General features: G+C 47.1%; 1 protein-coding gene across 1 annotated transcript in view; it reads left to right on the forward strand.

The window, feature by feature from the left end:
• LOC120040161 (sperm-associated antigen 1A-like) overlaps positions 1-8,608 on the forward strand; it is a gene marked incomplete at its 5' end in the record, with an annotated part of 35,384 nt that extends 26,776 nt beyond the window's left edge. The window contains 2 exons of the mRNA XM_038985408.1: positions 1-268; positions 4,160-8,608. The exon at positions 1-268 is cut by the window's left edge and continues 143 nt beyond it. Of these exons, the coding sequence (XP_038841336.1) occupies positions 1-268; positions 4,160-4,288 (397 nt within the window). The remainder of the gene's footprint in view (positions 269-4,159) is intronic.
• Positions 8,609-13,458: the final 4,850 nt, after the last annotated feature.

Genomic DNA, 13,458 nt, shown 5'->3' on the forward strand with positions numbered 1-13,458 from the left:
GGAGGCAATAACCATCAACCTCCAGCCCTCGAACGCCTATGAGTTCAACCAGTCCCTGAACGCAGCGCGGGCCCAGTCCAACCTCCCAGCCTGTGCTGAGCTGCTGAGCTGTGTCCCCCCTGAGACTCTGCCCGTCTACCTCAGTAATCAGCTGGACGGACACACAGTCAGCTTCATTATGCAGGCCCTGGAAACACAGCTCCTACAGGAGGACCCTAACCTAGTCTACCAGCACCTCAACCATCTACATACTGCTGACAGGTTCTCGGTATGATCTAGAAGCTTCACCTTGGCCGACATTCAAAACAAACCACAATGCACCAGCATCTCACTGCATTCAAAACAACCCACAATGCACCAACGTCGCGCTGCATTCAAAACAACCCACAATGCACCAACGTCGCGCTGCACTTGCCTTTTAAATGTCTTCTATGCAAATGAATGTCTTTTATAAGTCAAGTGCAGTGAGATGCTGGTGCATTGTGGGTTGTTTGAAGTGCAGTGAGATGCTGGTGCATTGTGGGTTGTTTGAATCCTGGAATGAATTTATTTTTCATTGTTGTGATGCCGTGTTAACCTGTGTATTAACAGGTAGTCGTGATGCCGTGTTAACCTGTGTCTCTGTGTATTAACAGGTAGTCGTGACGCCGTGTTAACCTGTGTATTAACAGGTAGTCGTGACGCCGTGTTAACCCGTGTCTCTGTGTATTAACAGGTAGTCGTGATGCCGTGTTAACCCGTGTCTCTGTGTATTAACAGGTAGTCATGATGCCGTGTTAACCTGTGTCTCTGTGTATTAACAGGTAGTCGTGATGCCGTGTTAACCTGTGTCTCTGTGCATTAACAGGTAGTCGTGACGCCGTGTTAACCTGTGTCTCTGTGCATTAACAGGTAGTCGGGACGCCGTGTTAACCTGTGTCTCTGTGTATTAACAGGTAGTCGTGACGCCGTGTTAACCTGTGTCTCTGTGTATTAACAGGTAGTCGTGATGCCGTGTTAACCTGTGTCTCTGTGTATTAACAGGTAGTCGTGACGCCGTGTTAACCTGTGTCTCTGTGTATTAACAGGTAGTCGTGATGCCGTGTTAACCTGTGTCTCTGTGTATTAACAGGTAGTCGTGACGCCGTGTTAACCTGTGTCTCTGTGTATTAACAGGTAGTCGTGACGCCGTGTTAACCTGTGTCTCTGTGTATTAACAGGTAGTCGTGACGCCGTGTTAACCTGTGTATTAACAGGTAGTCGTGACGCCGTGTTAACCCGTGTCTCTGTATATTAACAGGTAGTCGTGATGCCGTGTTAACCCGTGTCTCTGTGTATTAACAGGTAGTCATGATGCCGTGTTAACCTGTGTCTCTGTGTATTAACAGGTAGTCGTGATGCCGTGTTAACCTGTGTCTCTGTGCATTAACAGGTAGTCGTGACGCCGTGTTAACCTGTGTCTCTGTGCATTAACAGGTAGTCGGGACGCCGTGTTAACCTGTGTCTCTGTGTATTAACAGGTAGTCGTGACGCCGTGTTAACCTGTGTCTCTGTGTATTAACAGGTAGTCGTGATGCCGTGTTAACCTGTGTCTCTGTGTATTAACAGGTAGTCGTGACGCCGTGTTAACCTGTGTCTCTGTGTATTAACAGGTAGTCGTGATGCCGTGTTAACCTGTGTCTCTGTGTATTAACAGGTAGTCGTGACGCCGTGTTAACCTGTGTCTCTGTGTATTAACAGGTAGTCGTGATGCCGTGTTAACCTGTGTCTCTGTGTATTAACAGGTAGTCGTGACGCCGTGTTAACCTGTGTCTCTGTGTATTAACAGGTAGTCGTGACGCCGTGTTAACCTGTGTCTCTGTGTATTAACAGGTAGTCGTGACGCCGTGTTAACCTGTGTCTCTGTGTATTAACAGGTAGTCGTGACGCCCTGTTAACCTGTGTCTCTGTGTATTAACAGGTAGTCGTGATGCCGTGTTAACCTGTGTCTCTGTGTATTAACAGGTAGTCGTGATGCCGTGTTAACCTGTGTATTAACAGGTAGTCGGGACGCCGTGTTAACCTGTGTCTCTGTGTATTAACAGGTAGTCGTGATGCCGTGTTAACCTGTGTCTCTGTGTATTAACAGGTAGTCGTGATGCTGTGTTAACCTGTGTCTCTGTGTATTAACAGGTAGTCGTGACGCCGTGTTAACCTGTGTCTCTGTGTATTAACAGGTAGTCGTGACGTCGTGTTAACCTGTGTCTCTGTGTATTAACAGGTAGTCGTGACGCCGTGTTAACCTGTGTCTCTGTGTATTAACAGGTAGTCGTGATGCCGTGTTAACCTGTGTATTAACAGGTAGTCGTGACGCCGTGTTAACCTGTGTCTCTGTGTATTAACAGGTAGTCGTGATGCCGTGTTAACCTGTGTCTCTGTGTATTAACAGGTAGTCGTGACGCCGTGTTAACCTGTGTCTCTGTGTATTAACAGGTAGTCGTGATGCCGTGTTAACCTGTGTCTCTGTGTATTAACAGGTAGTCGTGACGTCGTGTTAACCTGTGTCTCTGTGTATTAACAGGTAGTCGTGACGCCGTGTTAACCTGTGTCTCTGTGTATTAACAGGTAGTCATGATGCCGTGTTAACCTGTGTCTCTGTGTATTAACAGGTAGTCGTGACGCCCTGTTAACCTGTGTCTCTGTGTATTAACAGGTAGTCGTGATGCCGTGTTAACCTGTGTATTAACAGGTAGTCGTCATGCCGTGTTAACCTGTGTCTCTATGTATTAACAGGTAGTCGTGACGCCCTGTTAACCTGTGTCTCTGTGTATTAACAGGTAGTCATGATGCCGTGTTAACCTGTGTCTCTGTGTATTAACAGGTAGTCGTGATGCCGTGTTAACCTGTGTCTCTGTGTATTAACAGGTAGTCGTGATGCCGTGTTAACCTGTGTCTCTGTGTATTAACAGGTAGTCGTGATGCCGTGTTAACCTGTGTCTCTGTGTATTAACAGGTAGTCGTGACACCGTGTTAACCTGTGTCTCTGTGTATTAACAGGTAGTCGTGACGCCGTGTTAACCTGTGTCTCTGTGTATTAACAGGTAGTCGTGACGCCGTGTTAACCTGTGTCTCTGTGTATTAACAGGTAGTCGTGATGCCGTGTTAACCTGTGTCTCTGTGTATTAACAGGTAGTCGTGATGCCGTGTTAACCTGTGTCTCTGTGTATTAACAGGTAGTCGTGACGCCGTGTTAACCTGTGTCTCTATGTATTAACAGGTAGTTGTGACACCGTGTTAACCCGTGTCTCTGTGTATTAACAGGTAGTCGTGATGCTGTGTTAACCTGTGTCTCTGTGTATTAACAGGTAGTCGTGATGCCCTGTTAACCTGTGTCTCTGTGTATTAACAGGTAGTTGTGACGCCGTGTTAACCTGTGTCTCTGTGTATTAACAGGTAGTCGTGATGCCCTGTTAACCTGTGTCTCTGTGTATTAACAGGTAGTCGTGATGCCCTGTTAACCTGTGTCCCTGTGTATTAACAGGTAGTCATGATGCCGTGTTAACCTGTGTCTCTGTGTATTAACAGGTAGTCGTGATGCCCTGTTAACCTGTGTCTCTGTGTATTAACAGGTAGTCGTGACGCCGTGTTAACCTGTGTCTCTGTGTATTAACAGGTAGTCGTGACGCCGTGTTAACCTGTGTCTCTGTGTATTAACAGGTAGTCGTGACGCCGTGTTAACCTGTGTCTCTGTGTATTAACAGGTAGTCGTGATGCCGTGTTAACCTGTGTCTCTGTGTATTAACAGGTAGTCGTGATGCCGTGTTAACCTGTGTCTCTGTGTATTAACAGGTAGTCGTGACGCCGTGTTAACCTGTGTCTCTGTGTATTAACAGGTAGTCATGACGCCCTGTTAACCTGTGTCTCTGTGTATTAACAGGTAGTCATGACGCCGTGTTAACCTGTGTCTCTGTGTATTAACAGGTAGTCGTGATGCCGTGTTAACCTGTGTCTCTGTGTATTAACAGGTAGTCGTGACGCCGTGTTAACCTGTGTCTCTGTGTATTAACAGGTAGTCGTGACGCCGTGTTAACCTGTGTCTCTGTGTATTAACAGGTAGTCGTGACGCCGTGTTAACCTGTGTCTCTGTGTATTAACAGGTAGTCATGACGCCCTGTTAACCTGTGTCTCTGTGTATTAACAGGTAGTCGTGATGCTGCTCGAGACGAGTGAACATGATCAGGTGACTCGGCTGTTTGACCGTCTGTCTGCTGTGGACAGTGATTCCTTCAGTAAGAACGATGTGCAGAACCTGGCCAACAAGTACATCTGACCTCTAACCTCTGACCCTGTCTGGCCTGCTGGAGCGCGTCCCAAACAGGCCCCTATTACCTAGTGCACTATGGAGGGAATAAGGCACCATTTGGGACGGTAGTAGGGCGCCTTCAACATCGCAGCAGACTTTAAATACGAGTCCAGACTGCAAATCACCTTTTATCATAAATAACTACTCAATATTATTTTATAGGTCAAGTCACAATTTACCCATGATACATCACGGTTTTGCTGTTCTCAAACACGGCCCTTCACTCTGGCCTGCGTGAAGCTTCCGACATACTGGATCTATGCAACGTTACACAACACGACGCCGAAGCTGCTGAACGTACTCAGAGCGTTACGGACCCAAACCGACCTGGTTCGTTCTCTCAAGTTCTCTCGGATATAGTATCACATCTCTACCTACCGTTACTAGGTATTTCTCCTTCCAAAGACCTGTTTCGTTCTCTCAAGTTCTCTCGGATATAGTATCACATCTCCACCTACCGTTACTAGGTATTTCTCCTTCCAAAGACCTGTTTATTTTAACCCGGATCTGTTTTAGCGTTAGTTGACTGGCAGTACATGTTGAAATGCTGTGAAATATTTAGCTTTTAGAACATTGATGCATAGGTCTAATGTACAAGATATCTGCAAGCATCCCCTTCTGGGTCCATGTACTGCGGGCCAGGTCCCTTCTGGGTCCATGTACTGCGGGCCAGGTCCCTTCTGGGTCCATGTACTGCGGGCCAGGTCCCTTCTGGGTCCATGTACTGCGGGCCAGGTCCCTTCTGGGTCCATGTACTGCGGGCCAGGTCCCTTCTGGGTCCATGTACTGCGGGCCAGGTCCCTTCTGGGTCCATGTACTGCGGGCCAGGTCCCTTCTGGGTCCATGTAGTGCGGGCCAGCCCTCTTCTGGGTCCATGTAGTGCGGGCCAGCCCTTCTGGGTCCATGTAGTGCGGGCCAGCCCTTCTGGGTCCATGTACTGCGGGCCAGCCCTTCTGGGTCCATGTAGTGCGGGCCAGCCCTTCTGGGTCCATGTACTGCGGGCCAGCCCTTCTGGGTCCATGTAGTGCGGGCCAGCCCTTCTGGGTCCATGTACTGCGGGCCAGGTCCCTTCTGGGTCCATGTACTGCGGGCCAGCCCTTCTGGGTCCATGTAGTGCGGGCCAGCCCTTCTGGGTCCATGTACTGCGGGCCAGGTCCATTCTCCAGGCTGCAGAACCATTTCAAATCAGATAACAACCATAACAATTGTATGACTACTTTTCCAGGCTGCTTGACTGGCCAATAGGAGTTTGATTTGTACCGGGTAGGAAATCAAATGTGGAAGGGACAATGAATTCCAAGCTCGAACACATAACGACTTGAATTGACCGGGCTAGCGTTAGCCCCAGAGGCTATTCAGAAAACAACATTGTTGTATTACAGCTTGTATCATCCTGATATTAAACTAGATTAATGCATGCTGCATAATCACAATATTAACCGTATAACAATCCAAAAAGCACTATTTCCTCTGGGGTTCAAGGAGTATTTACCATCCATTCTCTGTCTAGAAATACAATGCTAGTTTTGGCAGTTGCCTGTTCTGTATATAACCTCACTTGTATAAAAACAATGATGAAGCATCTTACAATGTGCACAATACTAATAAATGCAAAGTAATTGTGTAAAAACATTTATCTTTTGAAGTTATGAAAATGCCCCAGCATCAGTCAGTCAGCCAGCCACCCTTCCATCTGCAGTAGTCAGCAGCCTAATGCTCTGTAACATGCAGCCAAAATGCCCCAGCATCAGTCAGCCAGCCAGCCAGCCAGTCAGCCAGTAGAGCACCCTTCCTTCAGCAGTCTAATGCTCTGTAACATGCAGCCAAAATGCCCCAGCATCAGTCAGCCAGCCAGCCAGTCAGCCAGCCAGTCAGTCAGCCAGTAGAGCACCCTTCCTTCAGCAGTCTAATGCTCTGTAACATGCAGCCAAAATGCCCCAGCATCAGTCAGTCAGCCAGCCAGCCAGTCAGCCAGCCAGTCAGTCAGCCAGTAGAGCACCCTTCCTTCAGCAGTCTAATGCTCTGTAACATGCAGCCAAAATGCCCCAGCATCAGTCAGCCAGCCAGCCAGCCAGCCAGCCAGCCAGTCAGCCAGCCAGTCAGTCAGTCAGCCAGTAGAGCACCCTTCCTTCAGCAGTCTAATGCTCTGTAACATACAGTCATGCTCACAGTGGGGAGAAGAGAAGCAGCATCTTTGTCAGATGTGCCTTTGGATCTACACTGTTCTGTTGAGTACCCATTTCAGATGTTCTGTTCTGTTGTGTACCCATTTCAGATGTTCTGTTCTGTTGTGTACCCATTTCAGAGGTTCTGTTGTGTACCCATTTCAGAGGTTCTGTTGTGTACCCATTTCAGAGGTTCTGTTGTGTACCCATTTCAGAGGTTCTGTTGAGTACCCATTTCAGATGTTCTGTTCTGTTGTGTACCCATTTCAGATGTTCTGTTCTGTTGTGTACCCATTTCAGATGTTCTGTTCTGTTGTGTACCCATTTCAGATGTTCTGTTCTGTTGTGTACCCATTTCAGATGTTCTGTTCTGTTGTGTACCCATTTCAGAGGTTCTGTTGTGTACCCATTTCAGAGGTTCTGTTGTGTACCCATTTCAGAGGTTCTGTTGTGTACCCATTTCAGAGGTTCTGTTGAGTACCCATTTCAGAGGTTCTGTTGTGTACCCATTTCAGAGGTTCTGTTGAGTACCCATTTCAGATGTTCTGTTGTGTACCCATTTCAGATGTTCTGTTGTGTACCCATTTCAGAGGTTCTGTTGTGTACCCATTTCAGAGGTTCTGTTGTGTACCCATTTCAGATGTTCTGTTGTGTACCCATTTCAGATGTTCTGTTCTGTTGTGTACCCATTTCAGATGTTCTGTTCGTTGCAGAAGAAAATAGTATATTTAAAAACATTTAAAATGACTTGTCAAAATGTTATAGTGTGTTCTTTCTTTCTTTGTCCACCTCAAAAGTAATCTAAATAAATGAATGTACCATGTTGAATTCAGGGAGACGAGCGGAGCGGCAGCTGTTTGTAGCCTGAAGCAATAGCTGCATGGTCAGCGGGCTAGCGGCTCAGTGAGGGAGACGCTTGGTTTAACCATTCTATAGCGATAGCTGCATGGTCAGCGGGCTAGCGGCTCAGTGAGGGAGACGCTTGGTTTAATCATTCTATAGCGATAGCTGCATGGTCAGCGGGCTAGAGGCTCAGTGAGGGAGCCGCTTGGTTTAACCATTCTATAGCAATAGCTGCATGGTCAGCGGGCTAGCGGCTCAGTGAGGGAGACGCTTGGTTTAACCATTCTATAGCGATAGCTGCATGGTCAGCGGGCTAGCGGCTCAGCGGGCTAGCGGCTCAGTGAGGGAGACGCTTGGTTTAACCATTCTATAGCGATAGCTGCATGGTCAGCGGGCTAGCGGCTCAGTGAGGGAGACGCTTGGTTTAATCATTCTATAGCGATAGCTGCATGGTCAGCGGGCTAGAGGCTCAGTGAGGGAGACGCTTGGTTTAATCATTCTATAGCGATAGCTGCATGGTCAGCAGGCTAGCGGCTCAGTGAGGGAGCCGCTTGGTTTAACCATTCTATAGCAATAGCTGCATGGTCAGCGGGCTAGCGGCTCAGTGAGGGAGACGCTTGGTTTAACCATTCTATAGCGATAGCTGCATGGTCAGCGGGCTAGCGGCTCAGTGAGGGAGACGCTTGGTTTAATCATTCTATAGCGATAGCTGCATGGTCAGCAGGCTAGCGGCTCAGGGAGGGAGCCCCTTGGTTTAACCATTCTATAGCAATAGCTGCATGGTCAGCGGGCTAACGGCTCAGTGAGGGAGACGCTTGGTTTAACCATTCTATAGCGATAGCTGCATGGTCAGCGGGCTAGAGGCTCAGTGAGGGAGACGCTTGGTTTAATCATTCTATAGCGATAGCTGCATGGTCAGCGGGCTAGAGGCTCAGTGAGGGAGACGCTTGGTTTAACCAGTCTATAGCAATAGCTGCATGGTCAGCGGGCTAGAGGCTCAGGGAGGGAGACGCTTGGTTTAACCATTCTATAGCAATAGCTGCATGGTCAGCGGGCTAGCGGCTCAGCGGGCTAGCGGCTCAGGGAGGGAGACGCTTGGTTTAACCATTCTATTCTACTAAATATGTAAAAACGTGTTTTAAGTCAAAAATGTAAATGGTTCTTTAACAATAAAACTGGGATAAATACTTTATACAGGATTATTTCTCTGATACAAATCACAATGGTTGTGAATATATTAATGTTATGAAAAACTGAATAAAACTGAACACCAATTGTCCTCTTGATTCTTATTGTTACTAAAACTGATATCTGCCTCAGAATGCTATTCATTGACTACAGCCCAGCGTTCAACACCATAGTGCCCACGAAGTTCATCACTAAGCTAAGGATCCTGGGACTAAACACCTCCCTCTGCAACTGGATCCTGGACTTCCTGACGGGCCGCCCCCCAGGTGGTAAGGTTAGGTAACAACACGTCTGCTACGCTGATCCTTAACACTGGGACCCCTCAGGGGTGCGTGTTCAGTCCCCTCCTGTACTCCCTGTTCACTCATGACTGCACGGCCAGGCACGACTCCAACACCATCATTAAACTTGCTGATGACACAACAGTGGTAGGCCTGATCACCGACAATGATGAGACGGCCTATAGGGAGGAGATCAGAGACCAGGCAGTGTGGTGCCAGGACAACAACCTCTCCCTCAACAATGAGACAGCCAATAGGGAGGAGATCAGAGACCTGGCAGTGTGGTGCCAGGATAACAACCTCTACCTCAATGTGAACAAGACTAAGGAGCTGATCGTGGACTACAGGAAAAGGCGGGCCGAACAGGCTGTCGTGGAGCCGGTCGAGAGTTAAGTTCCTTGGTGTCCACATCACCAACAAACTATCATGGTCCAAATACATCAAGACAGTCATGAAGAGGGCACGACAAAACCTATTCCCCCTCAGGAGACTGAAAAGATTTGGCATGGGTCCTCAGATCCTCAAAAGGTTCTACAGCTGCACCATCGAGAGCATCTTCACCGGTTGCAACACCGCTTGGTATGGCAACTGCTCGGCATCTGACCGTAAGGCGCTACAGAGGGTAGTGCGTACGGTCCACTACATCACTGGGGCCAAGCTTCCTGCCATCCAGGACCTATATACTAGGCGGTGTCAGAGAAAAGCCCATAAAATTGTCAGAGACTCCAATCACCCTAGTCATAGATCATTCTCTCTGCTACCACACGGCAAGCAGTACCGGAGCGTCAAGTCTAGCACCGTCATAGGATTCCACCTTTCCAACAAGACAGTTTGTAAGATTTCTACCCTGCTAGAGCTGCCCCGGTCAACTGTAAGTGCTGTTATTGTGAAGTGGAAACATCTAGAAGCAACAACGTAGGCCACACAAGCTCACAGAACTGGACCGCTGAGTGCTGAAGCGCCTCTGTCCTCGGTTGCAACACTCACTACCGAGTTCCAAACTGCCTCTGGAAGCAACATCAGCACAACAACTGTTGGTCAGGAGCATCATGAAATGGGTTTCCATGGCTGAGCAGCCACATACAAGCCTAAGATCACCATGCGCAATGCCAAGCGTCGGCTGGAGTGGTGTAAATCTCGCCACCATTGGACTCTGGAGCAGTGGAAACGCGTTCTCAGGAGTGATGAATCACGCTTCACCATCTGGCAGTCCGACAGACGAATCTGGGTTTGGTGGATGCCAGGAGAACGCTACCTGCCCCAATACGTAATGCCAACTGTAAAGTTTGGTGGAGGAGGAATAATGGTCTGGGGCTGTTTTTCATGGTTCGGGCCCCTTAGTTCCAGTGAAGGGAAATCTTAACGCTACAGCATACAATGACATTCTAGACGATTCTGTGCTTCCAACTTTGTGGCAACAGTTTGGGGAAGGCCCTTTCCTGTTTCAGCATGACAATGCCCCCATGAACAAAGCGAGGTCCATACAGAAATGGTTTGTCAAGATCGGTGTGGAAGAACTTGACTGGCCTGCACAGAGCCCTGACCTCAACCCCATCGAACCCCTTTGGGATGAATTGGAACACCGACTACAAGCCAGGCCTAATCACCCAACATCAGTGCCCGACCTCACTAATGCTCTTTGTGGCTGAATGGAAGCAAGTCCCCGCAGCAATGTTCCAACATCTAGTGGAAAGCCTTCCCAGAAGAGTGGAGGCTGTTATAGCAGCAATGTTCCAACATCTAGTGGAAAGCCTTCCCAGAAGAGTGGAGGCTGTTATAGCAGCAATGTTCCAACATCTAGTGGAAAGCCTTCCCAGAAGAGTGGAGGCTGTTATAGCAGCAATGTTCCAACATCTAGTGGAAAGCCTTCCCAGAAGAGTGGAGGCTGTTATAGCAGCAATGTTCCATCATCTAGTGGAAAGCCTTCCCAGAAGAGTGGAGGCTGTTATAGCAGCAATGTTCCATCATCTAGTGGAAAGCCTTCCCAGAAGAGTAGAGGCTGTTATAGCAGCAAAAGGGGGGAAACCAAGTCCATATTAATGCCAGTGAGTTTGTAATGAGATGTTAGATACTTTTTGGACATGTAATTTATGTTTTGGATGGGCTGCGTCTCAATCCACCACATTCTCTTTTGTCAGCCTTCCTTCCTGCGGTGATAAGTGGCAGAGTAACAGCGCTGTTTGTCAGACCAGGAGACATCACGAAAATACGGTCTTCTCACGAAAACCTCTGTAACATCCAAAAGGTTTGCCCTACAAACTAAATGTGACCCTCCTGTAGAAAGGGGAGACTCTCACGAACACGACGGTGTTCTCATCTGAAGGTAAACTGGTGCCGGTTTTAAAATGATCAAATTACGTTTTTTGCACCCCGAAAAAGGGTTAAAATGTAGAAGACAAATATATATAATTCCTGAGCCTTCTTATATCTCAGAGGACACCTCAAAACATTATTCCTTAAGATAGAAACTCAAAACAGACAGTCAAAAAAAATCTATGGGCTATAGCAGTAAAGACCAAATGCAGTATTTTATCAAATAATTTCCTTAGATTTGTTTTTGATACCTACAGGGGTAATATAAGTCTAAATGATCCCTGGTACGACCCTCTTAAAACAATTCCACACGTTATCTCAGTAGAACCTCCTGAAGACTCACATGCTGGTCTGCGATTCATTCAACTAGATCAGCAGTTCCATGTCATACCTTAAGGGAAGTGTGAGACGGGAGCCATATGATCGGTGAAGATTCTCCCATTGCGAATGTACGGTCCCTTACTAGACGTCCGACTTCGTCTCGGAAAATCGCGGACGGCGTCGGGCCGAGGGCGGGGGGGAGCTCTTTCAGGAAGTCATCGAAGAAATCGTCTCGGACGTTCGGTCACCGTTTTATAAAAATAACAAATTTTTGACTTGGACTCTGCATTCTCGAAAATTCCCACCAGGGGGCAAATAAATCATATTGCAGGCGCACGAACACGGGGCAAACGAGCGCGGCCTTTTCTCCTAAACGGAAAATATTTCGAAGCCGAAACTCGGCGAGCGTAGGTTTGGAGTAAAGGGAAGTTGGCCCCGAACAAGATGGCGTCGAGGCCTCTGCGCTTTTTGAGTTATGGCCATTTTTCTGGGATTAAAGGTCAAAAACGCAAAGTAGGGTGCAATTTGACCGCTTCACGTCAAAGTACATAAGCATACGGTGTCAGGAAAAAAAGAACCAGCCGTTTATCTATCGTAATTTAAGAGAAATCGTACATTGTCCATTTGGTGATGTTCACGAAGAGGAATTTTTTTTTCAAAAAATTCACAGATCCAGTTGCAGTTTGTTCACACGAACATTTTTAAAGTGGGTCTCGAAGCTCTGCGAGAATTCTGTGATTTTATGTGATTTTATGAAGTAACACACACTCATTTAACCCTCTGTTAATAAGTCAGTTCTTAACATAAAGACTTAAAACTCAATATTAAATAAGAGCCTACCCCAAGGAGGGTATGTGTTCACGTTCAGCTTCCTATGTCAACTGGAAGTACCTTAAAATGGTGCATAGGGTCAGGTTTGAAGGGTAATAAAGGTCAGATCTTTTCAAAACTTCACTTGTGTGATTAGACAACCCTCATGAAGTGTAATCAGTCATTTTTCCCAACAGATGTCAAAGAAAAGCTCTCTCACACAAACACACACACACACAAAAAGGAAGGATGGAGTGAAAAAGTACGGTGCTTAAAGACACACAAAGCCTGCAATGGCATGACTATTATCTCCAGGCCGTGCCGAGTTCAACGAGATGCCCCGCTTGACCGTAGCTCGCTCGGTCTGAGCGCAGCGACCGTTACAAGAAAATGGACCCAAATGACCTTTTGACCTCATGTCAATTTTATTTGCTTTTGGGAGACAGAGAGAGAACCGTTAAGGTTAGAAGCACAATTTCACCTCAGGAATGTTCTTAAGGTCCTCCCGATCTGTGCAAGCCTAACCTTGACCTTGTGGCATTAACCCTTAACAGTTAAAAGCTGGTGTTTACATCAAACAATTTACAATGACATGTCGCCCCATAGGAATACATTGACTGCACCTCTCAATTCAACCTGAAGCCTATGTGGGTTATGAATGTCTTATGAACCTGTCTTTGATGTCAGTCCATCAGGCCACCATGAGGTCTACCTGTGTCGATTCTAAGCTTCCTGGAGCAACCGGAAGTGGTTAAATCACCCTAAAAGTGTTTGCCATAGCCAACCTGCAGTTTGAGAGAAATAGTGCATTCAGCCCTATGTAAATCAGTCAATTTTTAACATACAGACTTAAAACTCAGGATTCTGTAACAGCCTACTCCAGTGATGATATGTGTTTATTTATAGCTTCCTGTGACAACCGGAAGTGCCATAACTGGTGTCAAATGGGCTGTTTCGAAGGGTTAAAAATGTCAAATCTTTCCAAAACTTCATATATGTGAATAGACAACCCTCATGAACTGTAAATCAGTCCTTCATCCCATCAGATTTCAAAAATAAAAAATACACACCGACACAGAAATGATGGAGGGACACACTGAGGGGCTAAGAGGCAGACAGTGCCTGCAGTAGTTACTTTTGTTCCAACTTTTAAAGAACCGTCAGACCTAGAGTTCTGAAAATTTACAAACCTGTTCTAGACCTCAGGTCGATTGTG

The sequence above is a fragment of the Salvelinus namaycush genome, unplaced genomic scaffold, assembly GCF_016432855.1.
Source record: "Salvelinus namaycush isolate Seneca unplaced genomic scaffold, SaNama_1.0 Scaffold330, whole genome shotgun sequence".
NCBI lineage: Eukaryota > Metazoa > Chordata > Actinopteri > Salmoniformes > Salmonidae > Salvelinus > Salvelinus namaycush.